The 23455-nt window shown below is 39.7% G+C and overlaps 2 protein-coding genes across 11 annotated transcripts; both read left to right on the top strand.

Annotated features, from left to right (window-relative positions):
- Window positions 1-1998: 1998 nt before the first annotated feature.
- Window positions 1999-12105, top strand: LOC126385767 (deoxyribonuclease-1-like). Its single transcript, XM_050037709.1, has 10 exons — window positions 1999-2078; window positions 3322-3409; window positions 4471-4565; window positions 5935-6021; window positions 7264-7505; window positions 7778-7890; window positions 10399-10553; window positions 10641-10737; window positions 10826-10901; window positions 11662-12105. Exons 2-10 carry the CDS (start codon window positions 3329-3331, stop codon window positions 11874-11876), a joined length of 1161 nt encoding a protein of 386 aa, XP_049893666.1. The 5' UTR covers window positions 1999-2078; window positions 3322-3328; the 3' UTR covers window positions 11877-12105.
- Window positions 12106-15173: 3068 nt separating this feature from the next.
- LOC126385755 (deoxyribonuclease-1-like) lies at window positions 15174-22649 on the top strand. 10 transcript variants are annotated; one of them, XM_050037688.1, is made up of 12 exons: window positions 15174-15289; window positions 16912-17003; window positions 17098-17192; window positions 19403-19489; window positions 19651-19763; window positions 19839-19951; window positions 20597-20751; window positions 20839-20935; window positions 21048-21180; window positions 21549-21712; window positions 21746-21806; window positions 22041-22649. In XM_050037688.1, the coding sequence occupies exons 2-12, from the start codon at window positions 16923-16925 to the stop codon at window positions 22244-22246; spliced, it is 1305 nt and encodes a 434-aa protein (XP_049893645.1). In that variant the 5' UTR covers window positions 15174-15289; window positions 16912-16922; the 3' UTR covers window positions 22247-22649. The 10 variants fall into 10 exon arrangements, with proteins under 10 accessions (XP_049893645.1, XP_049893640.1, XP_049893646.1 ...); XM_050037683.1 differs by having other exon boundaries at window positions 21746-21982; window positions 22016-22649; XM_050037689.1 differs by lacking the exon at window positions 21746-21806 and adding an exon at window positions 21878-21982 and having other exon boundaries at window positions 21549-21739; window positions 22112-22649.
- The last annotated feature ends 806 nt before the right edge of the window (window positions 22650-23455 follow it).

Below are 23455 nucleotides of genomic sequence, written 5' to 3'. Positions count from 1 at the left end.
TGGAGCATGTCATACCCCTCGACCACTCTCAGCCATTTCTACACTGTTGTCATTATAATAAAGGTGATAAGGTGAGCATAATGTGAATATAAGGGCATACAGAGAGGGCAGACCTCTGCTAAGGCCAAATGCCTTGTCTCATAATGTTAACAAAAGTGAAAAATAATTTGTGTATCCTAATGTTAATAATATTCAGATCCACTCCAGTATTTAAAAGGTTCTCTTTTGGCCCACGCTTAACACTTTCCCCATGAAAATCGAGCCAGTAGTTTTTCTGTATTCCTGCTCACAACCAAACAAAATGAACCAAAACATACCAGTCTCAGCAGAGGTAATATCTATATGAAACCTCTTTTATTCTCAATCTGAGAAAGCCCTTTGTCTTTCAAAAATGACTTCATGTTTGTGGTTCACAGTGAAACATCTGGGTCATGAGCCAGCTGTCAATGAGCTGCACTTTGCAAGTTAACAAAGAACCCAGCTCTGTCATCACGGCTTTTATTTGGCCATAATGTGAAATTTTAACCTGCACAGCTGTAAAACAACCCACTTGAGATATCAGGTGAAATGATATGTTTATGATGTCTGCTCATGTTTAGTTTTATCAGTCAAACACACAGCACGAGTCAGGAAACATTAAGAGGAGGCTACTGACTGCTGTGAGTCACTGGTTTCCTTTCACCATTGTGTGATTTCAGTCTGAAGACATGAAAAGAGAAACGTGCAGAGCTGTAACCACACTGGTTACCACAACAGGTCCTGATGGTGTTGTTGGGGGAGGTGGTGGTGAGGGGAGGAAAAGTAACTAATTTTCATTTACTCAAGTACTCCTGTGATTACAATCTTGAGTTACTTTATTATTCTACTCCATTTCATTTCATTTATTTGACAGATATAGAGAGACAACAGATGTAGTTTACATGAAAACATCTGAACATTTTATAATATATAAGGATTTTTTAGTTCTTTAATTTTATTCAGCTGCTCACAGACTGAGTGATTCATAAGTGCAGAGTAAAGCCTGGTTATTAATTTGAAGTTTTGGTTGTTTTTCTGATCTGACAGTGAAAAAGGGAACAGGAGCAGTCCGGTTGTTTCAAACATCCAAAGGAGGAGCTTCCTCTCTTCCTGCAAGGCCATGGAAATATTCAGTAACCCTGTGTGTGGATGGGGGTGGTGTTGGAGGGTTTCTTCCCGCTGATTTTTATCCACCATTTTTTATATGACTCACTGACCACCTGACACTCTGACAGCCAATCATCTGTCATTAAAGTTCAGCATTATTATCAGCAAAAATACTGAACGTATCAAAAGTAAAAGGTTTTGTTCTGGAGAAAAATGTGCCCTTGTTTTGGTAGTAATAATGTATGAATGTCAGAGCAGCATGTCACTGCTGTAGCTAAATTAAGTTGGTGCCAGTTTAATGCTGTTAATTTTGTCCAGGGGTTCCCAACCTAGGGGTCAGGTCCTTCCAAAGGTGCACCAGATAAATTTGAGTGGTTGTGAGATGATTAATGAGAGATTGGAAGAAGAAGAAACTAAGCTCTGATTCACGTTTAGAAGTTTTGAGAGGGATGAACTGCCAACACCCCAGAGAGACATCTGAAACACGACAAGGAGACACAGCTGAATAATTAGGAGGTGAAAAGACAAAAAGGCTGGTTTAATCTTACAATGGACTGTATGTTATAAGCTTAAAAACTTGATCAGAAGATACAATATCTCCTTGTGAAATGTGGTGGAGAAGAGGTATAAAGAAGCAGAAAAACAAAATATTTGAGTAGAGTACAAGTAGGTTTCCTCAAAATACTTCTTCTGTTCAGGTTTTACTGAGTCACATCCCTCTGTCGCTTACAGTTCAGGCAAGAAAGAAAAATAATATAGCCCCCTAGCAACTGAACGGCATGAATTGAATCTGTTTGCCTACCAACCCTTTTTGGCGGGCAGAGACACTTCCTGTATCTCAGAGTTAATTCAGGCTGCGCTCTGCAGAGCAATCAGTTGCATCAGTCAGCTGACAAAGAAACAACCTCTGCTGCGGTTTTGTTGATTTATTCTTACTCATCTCACAAAGACTGGTGAGTTTCTTTGTTTCTTACCAGTTTTCTGCTTTTTAGTGACTAAAAAAAACTTTCAGCACTTGAAGTGTTAATTTAGCAGCTCTTTGTCTGTACTGACTTTATACTCGGTTTTGTTTTCCATTGTATGATGCAATATCATTTGGTGGGAAACCAAACTGACAATGCAGTGATGAAAACATGATGTTCAGGTTTTATATGTTAAATATTGATGATTGATTGATTTTATGCAAGTCTGAGTTCGCTCAGCAGGTCATTACAGATTTGAGGTGATCTTCAGTCTTGCACTTTTACACCTTTCGAATAAAAAGATTAAAATAATTTCCTCTTCTCTGGGCGGAGGTGGTGAGTTCTGATGTTTTGGGAGATTTTGGAGATATGCAAGTCTGGGGACAGTCTGTGAAAATGATATAATTTGTATTTATAGAACAAGTATGTACATGTCAATGGAGAAAAAATGACTATAAGTAGTCTGAGGAGTGCTACTTCACACATTCAAGTGCCAAAAACAGGTGCTCATTGGATCCAAGGAAACATCCAGAGATAAAAAAATGGTAGTCAAAACCACAAAAATACCAAGGCACACTATTTTACAAAAATTAAAAAGCCTTTATTAAACTAGCTTAACGCCTATGCGTTTCGACATGTAGTCTTCATCAGGGGTTTTATGCCCTGATGAAGACTACATGTCGAAACTACATGCCTCGGTATTTTTGTGGTTCTGACAACCATTTTTTAAGTATGTACATGTATTAAGAAAACTGTTGTGCACATGAATGTATAATAAAGGAAAATGAGCAGAGAAGTTGGCCAAAAGAAGTTGCAGAAGTTTCAAATCTGTTCCTGAAAAAGTTTTGTTTCTGGAAGTAATATTTTCCTCATCATTAATATATATTTCCTCTCCACTGAATGTTTCCTGACAACAGACTATATTCTCTGCTTGATGCCTTTAATCTTCTGGAAACACTGAACTCACCACCCTGCTGTGTGAATTATGTGCACAGTTTTCTAATTAACAGTCAATAAACATACATTAAAATATAGAAAATGACCTGCTGTCTGATGCTTTCAGGTGCATCTAAAGGTGTGAGCTGTGGCTTTTCTGCTTTCACTTACGCTCTCTATCTGCTGTCTCATTTCTTCTATTTCACATTTCCCTCTCATGATTTATTCCCCCCACAAAATCAGTAGCATGATGGCTGTTATGTTTAAACCTTTAAAATAATGTAAGTTTTGTTTTTAGAGTCACAATGAAGATCGCAGCCTTCAATGTCAAACAGCTGGGATGGAAAAAAGTCAACAACCCATTTGTGAGGGAAAATCTTATCAAGGTAATTCAGTGTGCGTGACCACAGTCAAATCTCTGATCATCATGATGAGTAATTTTGTTTCACTTCTTTGTGATGCTTGTACAGTATGGTGTGTTAATAGGGAGCTGTTTATATGTAGCTCAGAGATGTGATGAACACATTCAGTTTCAGAGTTTGTTTGATCATCACGGAAACAAACATTTGTTAATTATTTGACACTTTATGACAGCGAGGCAGATTTAATGACACACTAAATGTTGTTCAAAAACACTACATAGATGATACTTAGACAGTCAGAAATACTGTAATAATATTACTGTGTTTGGTTCTTTGTCTCAGATATTAATATTGATTGATGAAATCCATTTAGCTGTTTCAATTTCAGGCTTACTGTTGCAGCTCAGTCACCAGAAGAAAATGTTGGCATTGTACATTTCTGCAAACCATGGATACGTTACCTTTGTGTATTTAGTATGTATCATATCAACATTTCTAAAGTGACCTATGGTCCTGATTTTAATGTATATGAACTTGCTTCATTAATGGGATGTATATGGGAAAGTGTAGACTGCTGCAGACCACTAGTCGAGACCAATAAACAACAACACCAGTTGTTTTTTAGTGAGTCATCTCTGCATTTCCAGTGGGTACTGTGCCACTGAAAGTGGGTGTTTTGAGCAAAAATATGATATTTTCCGAACCATAAGCAAGTGGGATTTGTGCCTAAAAATAACGACATGTTAACCACTGCAGTGTCCAAATGTGAAGTTTCAATATATGCGCTACATGATTATGTACAGATGTAATGTATCCGTGGTTTGCAGAAACATACACTACCAACATTTACTCTCGCAGTTGGGTTGATTGTTCATGCTGGCTCACTGTCACAGTGTCATGGTTTACTGGGGAGCTTCGTTAATGGCATTAGTAACAGCTGTGTTTCTCACAGTTTGACAACTCAAAATTTCTGCTGGGAAAAGTTATATTGTGTTGTATTATTATTTTTGTTGTGTTTAATGATTAATTAGACTATATCTCATTACTTGAGTTATTAGTGTGTATGTTGGCTGTTTTTCTTGCAGATTGTGTCCCGGTACAGTGTGGTGGTGATGCTGGAGGTGATAGATGCAACTGGTAAGGCCATGGACAAGTTCCTCGGAGCCCTCAACAACCACAAGTGAGTTTTCTACATAAATATTCAGTGATTCCTCTGGAGCATCTTTGCACAGTAAAATAGTACAGTATAGTATAGAGCTAACTTTGAAGTAGCATAAAGTGCAAAATAAGACATGTATGTGATATTAGGAAAGCAATGCCCTACTCAGAATTTTTTCATGTTGCTTCAGATAATGTTTGCGTTTGTCATAACCAACTATTTATTATAAAGTAAACTCAGAAATTGCATTCCAGCTTCCGTCTCTGGAAGCTGGCGTGCGACTGCAGCCATTAGGGACCCCAATAGGCTCCATGTAACCAACTGAAGAGACATCTGGAGCATTTTTAAGTTAAAAAAAATGGCAGGTATTTTGACATGCAGGTGTAATTAAACACATTAGTAAGGGCTGCATTCCACTTAGATGTATTACTAGCACACCAAAATGGCCCATTGTGCTTCCAGCTCCACAAAGATGTTTTAGACTGATCTGTGGTGTTAACCCAAGTTCAAGTTCAAGATATCTTTATTGTCCTCGAGGGGCAATTTATGGTGCAGCCAGCAGCAGAACAATAGAAATAACAATGACAATTACAGTTCAAATAAGCAATCCACAAAATACAATAGAGAATAACAATAAATAGTAAAAAACATAAAAAGGTAAAGTGACCACAGTGCATGCAATACACCTTAAAATGGCTTAAAAGGGCTAAAAATCATCCATTATTTAAAAGGCCAATGGCCGCTGGAACCCAGGACTTTTTAATTCTGCCTGTCCTACATCTGGGCATACAAAATCTGCGTCCAGATGGGAGCAGTTTGAAGTCTGATGCCAGGGGATGACTGGGGTCGGACAATATTTGTTTTGCTTTCCTCAGGGACCTAGTTTTGTGTAAAAGAGAGATGTCTGTCAGTCTTAATTTTGCCCTTACATTAGTCTAAAAAGTAAGCCCCCCTGGCTATTTGCTACAGGTCTGCACTGCATTGAGCTTTTATCTTACTGGAAGATTTTTTGTGTTATTGTATTCACACTTTTTACACATTGTAAATTTTGTAATTCAGACATAGCTTTGTTGCAGATCTTAGTCTTTGTTAAAATTATTAGAGCGGACAAATAGTTTTCTTCAAATATGAATAAAAAAGCTGAGGAACATGTTTCAACTTTTCAGAAATGTCAGTAACAGAAATGAGAGAATAATTAGAGTGACAGAGACTCATGGAACAGATGGGAGAGGGCGCTGGTATTTGTTTTGCTATGCAGATCGAATATAATTTTTCAATAAACTTAACTATAGAATCTCATGAATAACATTAGGATGTGGGGAAAAAACATAATTTACCAATGTTGTGATCTTGTGATGACTCAGTTTCAGTTGTTTCTGTTTTCTGACAGAGATAACGTACAACATCCGTACGAAATGAAGTGCAGCGAACCTCTGGGACGAAGCTCCTACAGGGAGAAGTTTGTTTTCTTCTACAGGTATGAAGTGAATAATTCACTGAGAATGAAAGCCAAATACAGGACCTGCTTATTTAGTAAAACATTTAAAAGAAAAGAAAATATTTTTTGAAAATGTAACCTGCCTCTGGATCTGTATCAAAATTGACAAAGTGTGCAAAATTTAGAGAAAGTTAAAGGTCCAGTTTGTAGGATTTAAGGGCATAAATGGCATAAATAGAATAAAATATTCATAACTGTGTTTTCATTAGTGTATAATCACCTGGAGATAGGGGTGTTTTTGTCACCTTAGAATGAGCTGTTTATATCTACTTAAGGAGCGGGTCCTTTCCCATGGAGTCCAACATTTTGTTCTTGTTTTAATAGCACCTTTATAGTTCAGGAGCATAGTCTGTATTAAGCAATTTAACAAAGCCACAATGGCATCGCCCATTGGCTTGTGGGCTCCCTCTTTAAAGCCTCAAGTTTGACATTTTGGAGAGGGCTATATAAAAATTCACTCAATACACTTATCATAAAGGGGGAAATTAACAATATAGACCAATTTTTTTTTCTACCAGGTTGTAAAAATGTTTATTTCTGCTGTAAATTTGGGCATTTTAACGTGGGGGTCTGTGGGGACTGGAGCCAGACTGAAGTGGCCATCCAAAGAACGGTGCATTCTTTATCATGACCACATGATGGTGCTATTGGACCAGTTACCTCACACAGCTTTCCACAAAGTTTAGTTGAATTCCTTCACATTGTTTTTAGTGATCCTGCTAGATAACAAATACATGACAAAGCAAAGATCTAAATGCAAAAAAGGTGACAGAGGTATTGAGTACATCTGCAAAAATGATACTGAAATTATGGATGTTATGTTCTAGGGCGGCACAGTGGTGTAGTGGTTAGCACTGTTGCCTCACAGCAAGAGGGTTCCTGTTTCAATCCCAGGAGGGAGGGGTGCAGAGTTTGCATGTTCTCCCTGTGTCGGCGTGGGTTTCCTCCAGGTGCTCCAGCTTCCTCCCACAGTCCAAAGACATGCAGGTTAACTGGTGACTCTAAATTGTCTGTAGGTGTGAATGTGAGTGTGAATGGTTGTCTGTCTCTATGTGTCAGCCCTGTGATAGTCTGGTGACCTGTCCAGGGTGTACCCTGTCTCTCACCCAATGTCAGCTGGGATAGGCTCCACCCCCCCTCGACCCTCGAAAATGGATGGATGTTATGCTCTGTCTATTTACAGGGACTGATACTGTGCATGTGTTTGTGTGTGTGTCTCAGAAAGGATCAGGTGACAATGATCAACTCCTACCAGTATGAAGAAGAAGAAGAAGAAGAAGAAGAAGAAGATTATGAACATGGTGAAGAATATGAGGATGAAGAAGATGACGATGATGAATATGAGGATAATGAAGATGAAGATGATGAGGAAGATGAAGAAGATGAAGATGATACAGAAGATGAAGCTGTGGACGTGCTCGCCAGAGAGCCTTTCATTCTGCAGTTCAAGAGTCCTACAACAGGTACCCATGTGTGTGTCTGTCTTGCACACACATATCTTTGTGAGGACCAATACCAGCTTTAGATGTGAAGGTGAATGTGAGGACATTTTGACTGATCCTCAGTGTGGGACAATCTTCAGGTTGTTTTAAGGTTAAGACTTCATTTTAAAGTTGGAATTAGGTTAGATTTAGGATTAGGGTTTAGGGGATGTCTTATGTCTATGAGGGTCCTCACAAGTATGCATGTGTGTTTTTGTGTTTGTTTGTCTTACTTTGTGTGTTTGTTCTTCCAGTTGTGAAGAAGCTGGCACTGATCCCTGTCCACACCAAACCAGAGGACACAGAGAGAGAGCTGGACGCTGTGGACGATGTGGTTAAAGCAGTGAGGAAAAGATGGAGGACTACTGTGAGTTGGGAATGTATAAAGAATATAAAGTATTGTAAAATTAATAGTTAATATATGATTGGTTTTTGATTGTTATTTTTTAGATATTTTTTTATTTTCTTGGTATACTTCAAAAGACACACAACAGAAAACTGATGACAAAAATCACAAAAAAACAGAAAAACAAAAAAAACAAATAATAATAATAAAAAAAGAGCACAGCAAAGACAAAAAAACAAACAAACAAACAAGCCCCCCCATACCCTCACACACACACACACACACACACACAAGGAGAGAAACATAGACATTATATAAATGAGTCCATATTGACCAATCCTCTAGATGACCAAACTGATGTCAACAGCTGACTTCATCAAGACGACACTCAGCTGGCAAGAGACCAAACTGCTTCACTGGTTATTGCAACCAAGATACTTCATTACAGGGCCCCAGGAGTCATCCCATTTGTTTTGAAAAGATTGTCTGCTGAATCGCAATTTCTCCATATATATAACTGATACAAGTTCATGTATCCAGTTCTGAAAAGATGGTGGATTTGATGACTTCCAGTCTGCAAGTATGAGTTTTTTGGCCAGCACTGTACCCATTAACAGGGCAGATTGGATGTAGGAAGGAAAGGCTAATGAGTTGGCTGAACATCCAAAAACGGCCAAGTCTCTGTCAGGTAGAAGTGAGATGTTGAATACTTCAGAAAAGAAAAGGAAAATTCTTGACCAGAATAAACATATAGCTGGACAATCCCAAAATAAATGTAACAAGGTACCATTGTTTAATTTACATTTATCCCAAACTGGAGAAACAGAAGGATAAAATTTTTGCAGCATGACCTTAGAATAGTGAAACCGATGTATGACTTTGAACTGAATTAACCTGTGTCTGCTGTTTATTGAACATCTATGAATATATGAAAGTGCAGCCGTCCATACCCTGTCAGGGAGAACATCACTCATTTCTCTTTCCCAGGCCCTCTTAATAGAGAGTGCCGGTTCAGGCTCTTTGCCAAAAAAAATTGTAAAATTGGAAATAAGTTTCTTTCTATTCGGAGAAACTGAGAGTAATTCCAAAAACGTATGTCCTTTCCCTATGGTTCCAAACTGAGGGATGTTCTCCCGTACGAAATGTCTAAGTTGCATATATCTAAAAAAAAAATGAGAATGAGGTAAATTATATTTTTCACTTAATTGGCCAAAAGATGCAAAGCTGTTGTCAATATAGAAATCTTTTAAACATCTTAGCCCTTTCACATACCATGCTGCAAATAAGAAAGCATTTAGGTTTGCTGCTCCCTCTGCCTGGAACATGTTACAGAAAACTTTGAAACAAAATGAGTTGGTCTCATTGAACACTTTTAATGGGAAATTGGATGACCTGGAGGCAGAAACATCTGGCTGTAGATGTTTTGCCTGAGGCTTTTATTATTGTAGCTGACCCTGAATTGTTGCTGTTTTGGATGCTAAGTGTTTTTAATGTTTGTGTCCACCTTGTGTTTGTGTGTATGTGTGATTATGCTGCTGCCTGTCTTGGCCAGGACACTCTTGTAAAAGAGATTTTTAATCTCAATGAGTCTTTTCCTGGTTAAATAAAGGTTAAATAAAAATAAAATAAATGTGCTGTCCATTAATGCTGGTTTAAAGGCATGATTATGGCAGACTGGTGTATGAATCGATATGTTGGGAGCTTTATGGGTGTTTTTTATTTGAGTGAGGATCTTAAGTGAGTTTCTCACTATAAGACTATGGCTTACTGACTTGATAGATGCAACATTAGTAAACAATAAAGAAGACAAGGAGATAATGGCTTTAATAGAGATGCAAGTTCTAATTTTATCCACAAGGGGGCAGAGTTGAGTAATTCATGGTCTGGTGACCCCCACTGCCAGTATGCCAATGCCCAAGCATTTGCTGCCCAGTAATATTGTTTGAATACCGGAAGACCCAAACCTCCATCTTGGGTAGGTCTGAAAATATGTTTTTTAGATAATCTGTGTTTTTTATATCCCCAAATAAAATCCCAAATAATTGTCTCTATTTTCTTAAAATAATCATTTGATATAAATATTGGTAGATTTTGAAAGAGATATAAAAATTTTAGTAGAGATATCATTTTTATGGCATTTACTCTACCTATCATAGACAGTGGCAGGGTTCTCCAGTATTCTATGTTGGATTTCAATTTATCAATAGCCATCAAGAGGTTTAGTTCTAACAATGATTTTTGATTGTTATTTTTTAACAAGGTGGATGGACCCCTATTGGTCTGTGAGTTTCCTCGTTGGATGAACCACTGCTACAGATGCTGCGCTGTTAAAATAAAAACGTTCTATCGAAATATGTTAATTCTCAATAATTCATTGGTTGTAGGTCTGGGTCAGAGGGATTGGATGGAAGGCAGGTTAACAGGGGGACTCATTTTGCTAACAATAGGGATGGTCACCCCTCTCAAATGTTTCTGCACACATGGATTTGTTTTATCATGATTATGGTTGTGTTGTTATTTCTTTTGCAGAACATTATGATTTTGGGGGATTTTAATGCAGATGGACGTTATCTCTCCAAGAGGAAGAAGAAGAAGATTCGCATCTCTTCTCCTCCTTATCACTGGCTGATAAAGGATGATGTCGACACGACGACGAGCAACTGTAATGACAACACCTACGACAGGTAGCTCACATCTCAGGGCTGTTGTCTGAGTGGATTTGTGCCTTGTTTAAGTGTTTTTAAAGGTTGTGATGCATGTCCTGCCAACAGGATCGTGGTGTTCGGACAGACCATGCTGAAAGCCGTTGTCCCCAGGTCAGCCAAGCCCTTCAACTTCCAGAGAGCGTTCAGACTGACTGATGAACAAGTGAGGCTCATCTTCAGTGTGAAGTCATTGAGTACTTACTGTATTTTAAAGGAGACATGACATCATTCAAACTTTATTTGTTTTCCAGGCGCAAAGCATCAGTGACCACTACCCTGTGGAGGTGGAGCTGAAGCCCCATACAAACGCGACCAGAAGAACCTCAGGTTGACCTCAGTGACACAAACTGAACTATTTCATCAAACGGCATTTTGATTTAATTTCAGTTCACATTCTGAACACAATTCAATTATATTAGTCTTCTCAATCTAATCAATTACAGTCTTTAATGATCATCACGTAGCTCAGATTCAGACTGAAAACACTCAGGCGCTGAAACAGTGTAGGGGGCAGGTACCAATGAGACAATGAAATAAAACCCAGAAAATCCAACTTGAATTACAGATTAATGTGTTTCAAGGCAAAACATCTTTATTGATATAACAAACAGGCAATTCAAAGTGCATTACACAGGAAACTAAAAGCATTAGAGTGACATTTCACGAGAGACATCCATGCTAGGATTGCCGTCTGTGACATCACAGAGTCTCCACCCCCTCGAGGGATGCAGCTAGTACCATAATCTGCCACTAACAGGGAGCCAGGTTGTATGGTTTCAACTTTTAAGTTACTAATTGTCATATGCAATTAGAGGAAACAATTGTTGTTTGTTTGTTTGGCGAACAGTAAAAAAATCTCAGGTTCCTTCTACCAATGCTCATTTAATACGTATTAAGGGAAATCTCTCAAGTAGCCATTGCTCATTTAATTCGTACAACAGGAAACACACAAGTAAAACAAACTGTTATTCCTAGTATTTAAGCACACCTGATGCAATCTCTTTCTCTTTGACACATTTCTCACATCCCATCCACGCAATTCCTTCTCGCCTCTTACATCTATTTCTCTGCTCCTTTCTGCATACAGGAACCAGAGGGGGCTCTATCCGAAGCCGAGCTCACGAAGAGACAACTTCCCTATTCAGTGTCACTCCCAGGATCTCTCCTGCGTTCCTGCCTTCGACCCAACACATCTATCATCACCCTCGCCTGCAAACACCAGCCTTCATCCCTCGACCCCCCTTGCTACACCCCTTATCACTTCACCCCTCGTCGCTTCTTGCCTCTCCCTTCACCCCTTGATCCTTTATCTGACCTCTCTATCCTTTTCTCCAGGTAGCCCTTGACCCTCATCCCTACATCCTTCAACCGTTCATCCCTTCATCCCTTCGGCCCTCGACCCTCATCCCTTCACCCTTTCCATCATACACAATAAACCATAAGAAATCTTTATCTTATTGGTGTGGTCTTTGTTAGTGGAAATGCAGATAGAATAGAGCAGATCTACAGTTACAATGCATTAATGAGTCGATAGCTCCCCCAAAGACAAATTAGACAGCAAGCTTTCCTTCTTTGTAACAGTTTTAATCATTAAAATCATGTTTTAAATGTTGTTGGGTAATAAAGTGTGCTCTGTGTTCTTACCCCTCTCACATGTTAAAGCTTCTCACCGTGCAGAATGATTTATGTGCAGAGTTTGACACCCGATTTAACCAGTGTGATGTAGAAACTTAAAACCTTGAGGTCACAGACAGAGAATTTACTTTTTAGTGAAGTACAAGGTGTCTTGTGACCAGCTGATAAACATTTAAAATGAAAATATTTATATTCAGGCCAACCATTAGAAATTATGGACAGGGGGACAAAATGTTCTGAATTGGGTCCCTCATCCACACCCCTCCCACCTTAAAGTACTATCAATCACAATTTCCAAATCTATGCAAATCTATAGTCTATAGTTTAGGGATCCCAATAAGCAAAAATATAGAAATACGCCGTTTTGAAAAATGGCAATGCCACTCGCAAAAATTTAGCCTAACTTTGGAGCGTTATGTAGCCTCTTGGAGTGAGTGTAACATGGCTTGTGCAGTCTTCAGTGTTGCCTCTCAAAGCTACAATAACTGCAAGGGTGTTGGGGTATAAGGTGAAAGGTTTTTTAATGATAACAAAAATGTATTTATCATCTAAAAACATATAACTTGTATTGTCAATGCAGTAGGTCAGTAATTAAACTGTTTCAACACTGGACTGTGTTGTTAATATGCTAATATGCTAACTAGCATCATGTCGGTGTTCTGGTTTCCCTTTCTGAATGACAGATACAGATTACCGCAGCCTGCTTGCGCAAACATTTGTGCTGGTTGGCCGCCAGCTGAAGTTTTTGCCGCATGATCATGTGTAATTTTTGGCCAAGACACAGGCGGTGTGAGGCTATGCAACAGTCAGCTCTTGTTTCCATTAGTTCTGTGAAGTCGGCTTGATGTATCTGGGCTTTTAGGGCAAACACTATCGTTGCATGGCTGGCTGTGACCAATGAGGGCAGGTGAGAGAGATGTGGATGCTGCTCTGCAAGATGCTTGATTTGTGTGCGTTAACTGTGGTGGTTGTGATAATGGCAGTTGAGGGTGGCTCATGTGGCCTCACAGAAGTAGAACTCAAATGCAGTTGTTGAACGTTACAACAGCTTTTCATTGAGAATTGATATCATGAGCCAAATTTAAAAAAACTAAGATATAAAATTTGAAAAACTCATTCAAACGGCATGTCTTGCAAAAAGGGTACTTATCTAGTCAGAGGCCAAAAAGACCTGTAGTCTCTCTGTGCATGTGCCTGACAGGCCCATTGCCCTGACATCTGTGGTCATGAAATCCTTCGAGGGACTGGTGTTGACCATAGACTGTAAAAATAATTGGACATAGCTACCGTAACATCACCCATTGGTACATAGATACTGGATGGCAAGATGGCGCCAATGCATTCCAATGGAGTTGCCTGCCTGGTGCATATGTTAAAAAAGTTTCTAGCTTCTGGGTTCACTTTCGTGTCATGAATTTGTGCAATAGTGTTTCTCCCATGGGCTCTGCCTGCAAGCTTTTTTTTCAGCTTGAGGAAAGTTTTACAAATATAAACCTCCATGGATCAAAAATTTGTAATAAAAAAGTAATAATGTACCTTGTTTTTAGTGCAAGGTTACCTGTCAACAGCTTTATAGACATCTCTTTCATGATGGTGGGCTATGGGTAAAATGCTTATTTCGGCCACAGGGGATTTTTTTGCTGCAGTACTGCAAGTGCAGGGTTCCAGGGGGCCTGGTGCACTGCCGTTTTGAAACCTCATCATCCGTTTTGGCCATCGCCATCTTGATTTCTTTGGAGCCAGAAGTGACCATATTTGGATGAGAGGCTGCACTGTGGATGATGGAAGGAGAGAACTGACTGTAGTAACACTTTGCAGACAGCTTGTTACTCAAGCGGTCCTGCTCTTAAATATGCGTAACTTTAAGCCATAATAAATTGAATGAATGCTGGAATTTGAGACCAAAACTGTTTTTTTGTTTCTTTTTTGTAACAGGCTGGAAACATTTTTGTTTCTGCTGTAAAGGTGGGCATGTTACAGGGGTCTTTGGGGATTGACTGGCATCTGGAGCCAGCCTCAAGTGGTCATTCAAAGAACTGCAGCTTTTGGCACTTAAGACCTGGCTTCATTTTTCAGCCCCAGCAGTTGCTGCTTGGTGTTGACCCACTTGAGGGTCATCACAGGTCCCCTGATGGACCCTACTGGACAAACATATCAGTGGATGATGCAGTCAAACTGGGCCTGCGGCACATCCTGGAACACCTCAACCCCCTGAGGACATGCAAGGATCCTATTCATGAACATCAGTTTGGCGTTCAACATCATCATCCCAGACATCCGTCATACCAAACTCTCCCAGTTTACTGTCCCAGCCCCCACTTATCAGTGGAACGTTGTTCATGTTCATACATTTTGTACATAAAGGAGCTCATTGCGGTTCCCACATGGCCTTTGCAATGTGTGAGGGCAAACTACAGCATGACTCCTTAACATACAACTGTTAATCAGTCTTAGTGTTGTTACTTCATTGTTCCTTTAAAGGAGCAATGTCACTAATTTGACAGTTATCCCACACGTCTGTTAATCCATCTTTTTTGTTACTTTACCATATCATTGTTAAAATAGGGTCTAACTAAGTATATAATGTTACTTTTTTTTTTTACTTTATTTCTTTGTTCCTTCTCTTGAATCATAGTTCAAAGAGGGGGCTTTAGGGGTGTTGGTAGGTGTATTTTTAAAGTTAACAACTAACAACATCCAGACCACAGCTCTGCACTAATCACACCGACATGAGGTTATTATTGATCTTTCATCTCACTCTCAGAAAAAAAAAGAAAAAAGAAAAAAACGACTTAAATTTTTAATGTGGCAGTTGACTGAGCTCTGTGATGTCTGTTTCTCGCAGACAGGAAACACTTACTGGCCCAGATAACAGATAGACTGTAGGTTTGTAATGGTTTGCATGCATCTGCTGTATGTTCATTGTGTGTGCGTGCATGTGTGTGTCTGTGTGTGAGCTGGCTTTGTGGCCTCTGCTAGACACTTCCTGTCTCAGAGGTTTGACAGTTCTTTATTCTGCAGAACTCAGTCTCCGTCTGTCTGCTGATGTAGTCACAACTTTGCATATTTGAACCAGACCGGTGAGTTGTTCTTCTGTTTGTTTTACTTTCCCACTTTTCTGGACTGAGAACTCCTCTACAGCACCAAAACTGATGCTCTTGCATGAATACTTTAAGGAAGTTAATTCAGTTTCATTTTAAAGACTCCAAAACGAATGACAATATGTTGACATTACTGAGGAAGCAACCTACTTACATTTTGAAATGTACATTGTCAGAGACAGGACGAGGAGCTGAGCATTTATTAATGTGTAATATATGAAGCATTTTAGTTTGTGGGAGCACTAGATGTTTAAACTGTGTTTGTTTGGAGGTAAAAAAAAAAACAGTATGTCAGTGCATTTTATGAGAAGTTATTTCCATTTTATACTTTATCCTTCTACTCCACCACATTTCAGAGGAAAGTAGTTTTTTTTTAAATCTTCAACATATATTTGACAGCTGTAGTTACTTTACAGGCTAAAACACTTCATACATAACATGTTACCATCTTAAAAAATATGATGCATTTTTACAGATCAAAATGAAGGTAAAATTTGCACCAGCTTAACTTGCTGCAACATTAAAATGCTGTTTACATGTTAATGCATAAAATAATAATAAAATATAACATATACAATAATGCTAACCTCTGTATTGTGCTGTTCTGCATGAGTACTGTAAATTTTGTTTCTTTATGTAGACATTTTGTTGCTCATACTTCTGTACTGTCTTTTAAAGTAGGAAATATACAAAGCTATTCAGCCCATTCTTACCATTATAAAAAAATAATATCCCAAAAGTTTTTTGAGACACATAAAAGATGTTTAATAAACTGTGATCTTTTCACACAGAAGTGAAACATTTAGTCTAAGTAAAGTCTTTTAACATGCCTGGAAGTAGGGAAATGACTTCACATGAATAATACTCTCAGTGTGAATATCAGGTTCATCATAAAACAAATTTTTTCTCACAGCCGTTTTTACTTACTATGAACTCTTTACTCTTTTTAATTATAGTCACCTCTGTGCTGCATGTTGAGACGAAGATCACTAGATTATAATGTAGCTGCTTCGCTGAAGACAGCCGGCTGTCAACTGACGTGTCTCAACAAAACCAACTGTAGTGTTTTTGCCCTGCAGCTATTTTTATTCTCTTGAGGGCTCAGTTTTTGGTTTCACATGCTACATTTACCTCAATTTCTTCTTTTTTCTGCATCAAGTTCGCTATTTTCTTCCCTGGTGTATTTTGTTTAACCTGTAGAGTAGAATGTGTAACCTAATAGTTTTGTTTTATCATGTTTTATTGTCATTCCTGTTCCTTTGTGCTGGGACAAACTGTTAAACATTGATTAACAGATCTCTGTGTGTTATTCATGAACCTCTTATCCAGGAAGACAGTCTCTGAGATGTTGAGGGTGTTAGGGCAGATTGAATTAGACTCTATTGGCAGGTTAATTAGCCTGTCCAGGGTTTTCTGAGTCGTATTCACCTTAGTTGTCACTCAGACCCAGCCCACAATCCCCTCCTCTGAGTGTTGTTCCTCAGAGCGAGCTCCACAGCTTCACTGTGAACTTCTGTCTCCACTGCACAGTGACTAAAAACTCATCTGAACCCGACACAGAACTGGACCTGAAAGATTTTTTTTTCTTTTCACACCTACAGTTTGAGTCAAAATGAAGATCGCAGCCTTCAATGCAAAAAACCTGGGATGGAAAAAAGTCACAAACAAGACGGTGGTCCACTACCTCACCAAGGTAAGTCCTCCACTATAATGACTTTATTGACAATACACCACTGATAATAACAATACGATATTTACACAACACGTGTTGACTGTGTGTCCTGCAGATCATGTCTCAGTACAGTGTGGTGGTGATACTGGAGGTGATGGATAAGAGCGGTAAGGCCATGCAGAAGTTACTTAAAGAGCTCAACAACAACAGGTGAGTTCTCTGCACTGTGCAACCTGTTATAAAGATAATGTCATGAAGAGGGAGAAGCTCTTTTTAATCTCTTTTTAAGCTCTTTTTTTTCTGCAATTTAATTTTCTCTTCATACTATAATGAAGGGTGAAGTGCCTAAACATGCAGTTGATTTGTCACAGGTCTAGTATGAAGGATTTAGTGACATATATTGGCAGAAATTTAATATAATAAGTGTTTTCTTTAGTGTGTAATCACCTGAAAATAAGAATCATTATGTTTTCTTCACCTAAGAATGAGCTAATTATATTCACATAGGGAGGGTCCTCGTCTACAGAGATCACCATGTTGCACTGCCATGTTTCTACAGTAGCTCAGAACCAACAAACCAAACACTAGCTCTGGGTAGGGAGACTTGTCTTATCGCATTTTCATGTCAGCCACAGTCGTTAGAAGCCCCTCCACGATGAGCAACATTGGAAAAACACCAATTCTGACGGATGAGAAACTGTTTTATTCAGTGTTTATACTGCTTTAAATCACTGGGTCATGAACATCTGGATCTGAAGTTATCACAGAAAAAATATGAGCACAGATCAGCAGGTGCTGGGCTAAAAGCCTGTCTCTGACGTGCCAAATGGCATCAAAGAAACACTGATTTGTACCCTGAAACTGCTTTATTCAGTGTTTTACTGGTTTAAATCGCCTGGTCCGCTTGTTTTGGAGAGGAAGAGACCTCTGCCGATAATTCAGCTCCCTGTAAGAACCTCCTGAACAATGAACACTGAAGGAATTCTAACCAGGACAAGTTTCAACTGGTTGCAATCTGCAATCCTCGCTGCTAGACGCCACTAAATCCCCTTAAATCTTAAACACTGGACCTTCAATAAGATAAATATGGCAGACAAGGAGGTTCGATGTTGACAACTGTCACAGCCTGCATTCTGCTCCCCTTCTCTCCCTCACCTGCTCCTGGTAAATTTGCCAGCCAGCCACGCCCCCCTCATCAAGACAAGCTCCACTCACCTGTGCACACAGCAGCTTCTCATCAGCACTCTCTGCATATAAGCTATTGTCTTCCCCTCAGTGCCACATTGTTCTTGAGCCTCATGCAAGACTTTGCAGCACTTCTTACCTGCCTGCTCTCCTGTTACCGACCCTGCCTGCCTCTGACCTGTCTACTTCATCTGTTTCCTGGTAAACTCACCAGCCTTCTGTCCCTGACCACGAGTTCTGCCTCTGCGTCTGTGATTTACGTCTGCCTGTGGCTGTGTGGTGTTTTCCTTCCATGACGTTTCAGCGAGTGTTCCCACCTGCTTGTCAGTTGCCTGCTGCAGCTCAGAGGCTATCTGGGAGACACCACATACTGCCTTATGTGTGTGTCCACCTTTCACTTACCTGTCTGCCCCTGAACCCAGAGACTGTGTGTGGGCTCTGAGCCCAAAGAATGAACTATTAATCGAATATCTTCGTCGGCTCAAGTTTCTATTTATTCTGTGCTTAAATAAAGGTCATCAATCACATCCGTTACAGACGACAGCCCTTAATAAAAAAACAGTTTGGATGTAACAAAGGACATACTGATGGTTTAGCCTATACTTTCAGAGCCTCACCTGTAGTATAAAGTTTAGTTTGTGAGTTGGAACTACGACATAAGACATGAAATTATTAAAATCATGATGTGTTTAGCAAATGAAATGGTAAACCAATCTGTTTATTGGGCAGTTAGTTGCATGTGTTGATGCATGTGGAAAACTATAATGACAAGAGTTTACAGTTCTGAAGAAAAATTGAAAATCTGCCCAAGAGATTCCAGTATTTGTTGTGCACTTGTGGAATATGGTATCATGAGAGGAAAAGGCCGGGTTACACTGAAAAAGAACAACTATATGATTTTGTTTTTGTATTTAATTCACTGCAAACTGTCATTCTTGAATAACCAAGTTATTTCTTTGTGGGCTCCATAACAGCCTGAGCATTCTCTGATCTTTTATCCCTACTGTACAGATTCAGGTGACAGAAAGTATTCAGGTGCTTGACATGACAAAGATCATGGTCATGGTTAAATGAACCAAACACTGAGCGAGTGGTTGGGTGAGGGACGGCTAGTAAGCTGTGCCTAAATATATCCTCACAGAGATGCTGACGGGACAAAACCCAAACTGAATTATTACATATCTGAAACACACACTTCACGTAATTTAACTTTCATGTTTATCTGTTTTATTCAGCTCCAACAAAAACTGTCCCTACTCCATGACCGCCAGCTCCCGACTGGGACGAGACACCTACAAGGAGCGCTTTGTTTGTTTCTACAGGTAGGAGAGCTCAGGTGCACTGTCACTCCCAAATTAAAGCTATTATGCAGTATTATGATTCCAATGTGTGGGATTTACATCATGTAGCATGCACAAAAACACATCAGTGTCCTACAACATATGCTTGTGCTTATATCCTGTCTCGTGTGTGTGTGTCTCAGAGAGGATGATGTGAAACTGAAAGCATGTCACCAGTATGAAGATAATCAGGTTGGAGATGTGGACGCCTTCGCCAGAGAGCCCTTCATCCTGCGCTTCAGGTGTCCATCTACAAGTATGTGTTATGTTTCTATAAGCATTGTATTTTTAAAAAAAATATGTTTTAACTGTCTGGACCTGTGTATTACAGAGGTGAAAGATCTGGTTCTGATCCCGGTCCACACCAAACCAAAGGACTCTTTGAAGGAGCTGGACGAGCTGCATGACGTAGTTAATGCTGTCAGGAAGAAGTGGAGGACTAATGTAGGTTCACTTGTTTGACTCTTTTAGAGAGTGTCAAGTAAATCATATACGTGAGGGTGTTTGTTGACTTCCCAACTCTGAATTTACTGCCTGACACAGATGAGCTGTTTGCCAATGGTTACACCATTTTACGATATTCAAATCCGATTTGGAAAACGTAAAAGTATTTAAAACATTGCAGCAAACACTGTTTCAACATTAATTTTAATGATAATTTTCTGTTAAACTTTAGTTAATATGATACAGAAATGTTTTCTGTCTTTACTGCATATGTTTTTAACTGTTCTGCTCTCTGACACTTCAGCCTTTTATCAGTTTATGACTGTTTCATATTTAAATAATTACAGATATGTTACTTATGCCTGGTGTGATAAAAAAAAAATGCAAAGGCTGTTTTGTTTGTCCGTAATGTCTTTACAACCAAAGGCACATAATAGAGTAAAGACTGAACAAAAATTTAAATACACTTGTTTTTGCTCCCATTTGTACACATTTTGCTGATAATACTTATGGACTTTTAATGAGTCATGTGAAGAATATGTAAGCCAACTAACTTCATTTTTATATCTTTGGATATCCACAGTGGGGTTAGAGTAAAAAAAAAAATTACATCCTAATTGTGGTTGTTTTGTTATTCTTTTGCAGAAAATTATGATTTTAGGGGATTTTAATGCAGATGGACGTTATCTCTCCAAGAGGAAGAAGAAGAAGATCCGCATCTCCTCTGCTCCTTATCACTGGCTGATAAAGGATGATGTCGACACGACGACGAGCAACTGTAATGACCACACCTACGACAGGTAGCTCACATCTCAGGGCTGTTATCTAAGTTGATTTTTGTCTTGTTTATTTGTTTTATAAGATTGTGATGCATGTCCTGCCAACAGGATTGTTGTGTACAGAAAGACCATGCTTGACGCCGTCGTCCCCGGCTCGGCCAAGCCCTTTAACTTCCAGAAAGAGTTCAACCTGACGGATGAACAAGTGAGACTCATGTTTGTGTTGATCAGCACATATTCAAACCACTTCATCACGGATAGTTTTACTCTATTTTAAAGTGGATGTGTCATTATTCGAACTTTATTTGGTTTCCCAGACTCTGAGTATCAGTGACCACTACCCTGTGGAGGTGGAGCTGAGGACCAATCAGAAAGCACCAGCACAAGAGCCGATGGCTCTGCCCCGCACAACAAAGACAACATCCATCAAAAGACAAACTCAGAAGAAAGGTAGGCTATCATTTGTTTACTGGCATCAGGGACACATTTTGTTTTGCTTTCACCTTGTACTGTTTTATATAGGAGTAGAGTTATTAAATCAAAGGGTTTAATGCATCATAAATCTCACATTCTGACCACAATTCAACCATATTCCCATCTTTAATTGTTAATTTTTAATGGTTTTCAGCATGTCAAACTAACGCGCTGCAATGCATCAGTAGTTTACAGCAGTGAGTTTGCTTTTCCAAAGTAACAATAACAGTCACAAGGAGAAGAGCAAGGCAACATACTGTACATGTTTAGGTGTTTAAAGGATCATTTTTTCAAGTATATCTTAAAAACAGTCCTCCTTGTTGATTTAAATTTAACACAAACAGGAGCACAGAAGAAGAGGAGGGCCAAGCCTGCAGGAGCAGAGAAGAGGAAGAAGATTGAGGCGGCAGGAGCAGACAAGAAGAAGAAGAAGCCTGAGGTGGCAGGAGCAGAGAAGAAGAAGACGAAGGCCAAGCCAGCAGGAGCAGAGAAGAAGAAGAAGACTGAGGCAGCAGGAGCAGAGAAGAAGAAGAAGGCTGAGGCAGCAGGAGCAGAGAAGAGGAAGAAGATTGAGGCGGCAGGAGCAGACAAGAAGAAGAAGAAGCCTGAGGTGGCAGGAGCAGAGAAGAAGAAGACGAAGGCCAAGCCAGCAGGAGCAGAGAAGAAGAAGAAGACTGAGGCAGCAGGAGCAGAGAAGAAGAAGAAGGCTGAGGCAGCAGGAGCAGAGAAGAAGAAGAAGACTGAGCCAGCAGGAGCAGAGAAGAAGAAGAAGACTGAGGTGGCAGGAGCAGAGAAGAAGAAGAAGGCTGAGGCAGCAGGAGCAGAGAAGAAGAAGGCTGAGGCAGCAGGAGCAGAGAAGAAGAAGAAGGCTGAGGCGGCAGGAGCAGAGAAGAAGAAGAAGGCTGAGGCGGCAGCATTACAAAAAACAAAGAATATGACAGGAAAAAGGACGAGAGGACCGTCATCAGACACACCAGCCAAAAGAAGACGTTTGGAAAAATGTCAGTCAAACAGACTTTCAACATCTTGCCTCACTCAATAATTTTAAAGTGATTTTAGAATCTGTCACTTTGACTGATCAGGATACTGTGAGTCATATTATTTTCATCAGCAGACAAAGATAGTCTCCAGCTGTACACATCACCAGCTTTGAACTGATGATTGACATTCTTGAATTTCTTTGTGTGTGCGTAATGTCACAAGAACAACAAAAACCTTGCATTATATATGACAACTGTATGTTAATGTCAAATGATTTTAGATAATGTTCAAGTTTCACTCGTTATATTTTTATGTTTTATTTGCCCTCTATATATTTTCACTCTTTCCAGCTTTGTTTTGCAGCTGCTGCACGACAGTTTAGCTCAGGATAAAAAAAGTGTTATCTTACAACCTTCGAGGTCTACGGACCGGAACTTTGTGTATTTAAATAAAGTTTATTGCAAGTAAAAGGACAGTGTGTGGAAATTCTCTTTACCTATGTACAGTTTCCTCTGCACCTGTCTACAAGTTACTGAAGGTGAGCATGAGTCTAATAGACCTAGCCTGGAAATCCAGACTCAAGTCTAGAAAGATTTTGAATCTGGCCCTCGCCGTTACACCCTTCCTACCCAAGGGCGGCACTAACTGAGGCATATAAATGCCGCCGAACGCAATTGGATAGCACGATAGCCAATCAGAGCAAAAAACAAGGTGACGTAATCATTGCAGTAAGCCCCATTTGTTTGCCGACCAGTGGGGCTAACTGATATATAATGCTTTTGCTGTATCCTGTCAGCAAAACGGCAAAAACGTCCTTCCTGGAAGCGAAGGCTTCTAGGGCAGTCTTCTGTTCCTCTCTCAAGGAAAAAGATAAGTGTAGTTGGCTTAGCGTTTCTTCCAAAGCTAAATTGAATGGACGCGGTCCTTCGGCAGCTGCTATCTTGGCTGTTTACTTTTAGACTCTTACTGCGCAGCGCTGTCGTCATCATGTTACGCCCGCCCAGAGCCCGCCTCTGTCAGATAGACTGAATTGATTGGTCCGATGGCGATTCATCGGGCTCTGCTCGTCAGGGACAGATCCCCATGCAGAGCAAATTCGAATTTGCTAGGGGCAGAGCATCTGGATTTCCAGGTTGTAATAGACCTTTAATGGGCTGATTACGGTCTTAACCCTTTAGGTGCCGGAGTTAATTTAGGAAAATATTCAATTTTCATTTCAAGATTTCAAAAGGCTGTAGTTTGAAAGTGGTGAGAGATAAAGTCTTACTGT

The sequence above is a fragment of the Epinephelus moara genome, chromosome 24 (genome assembly GCF_006386435.1).
Source record: "Epinephelus moara isolate mb chromosome 24, YSFRI_EMoa_1.0, whole genome shotgun sequence".
NCBI lineage: Eukaryota > Metazoa > Chordata > Actinopteri > Perciformes > Serranidae > Epinephelus > Epinephelus moara.
This window is presented reverse-complemented; position numbering and strand designations above follow the sequence as displayed.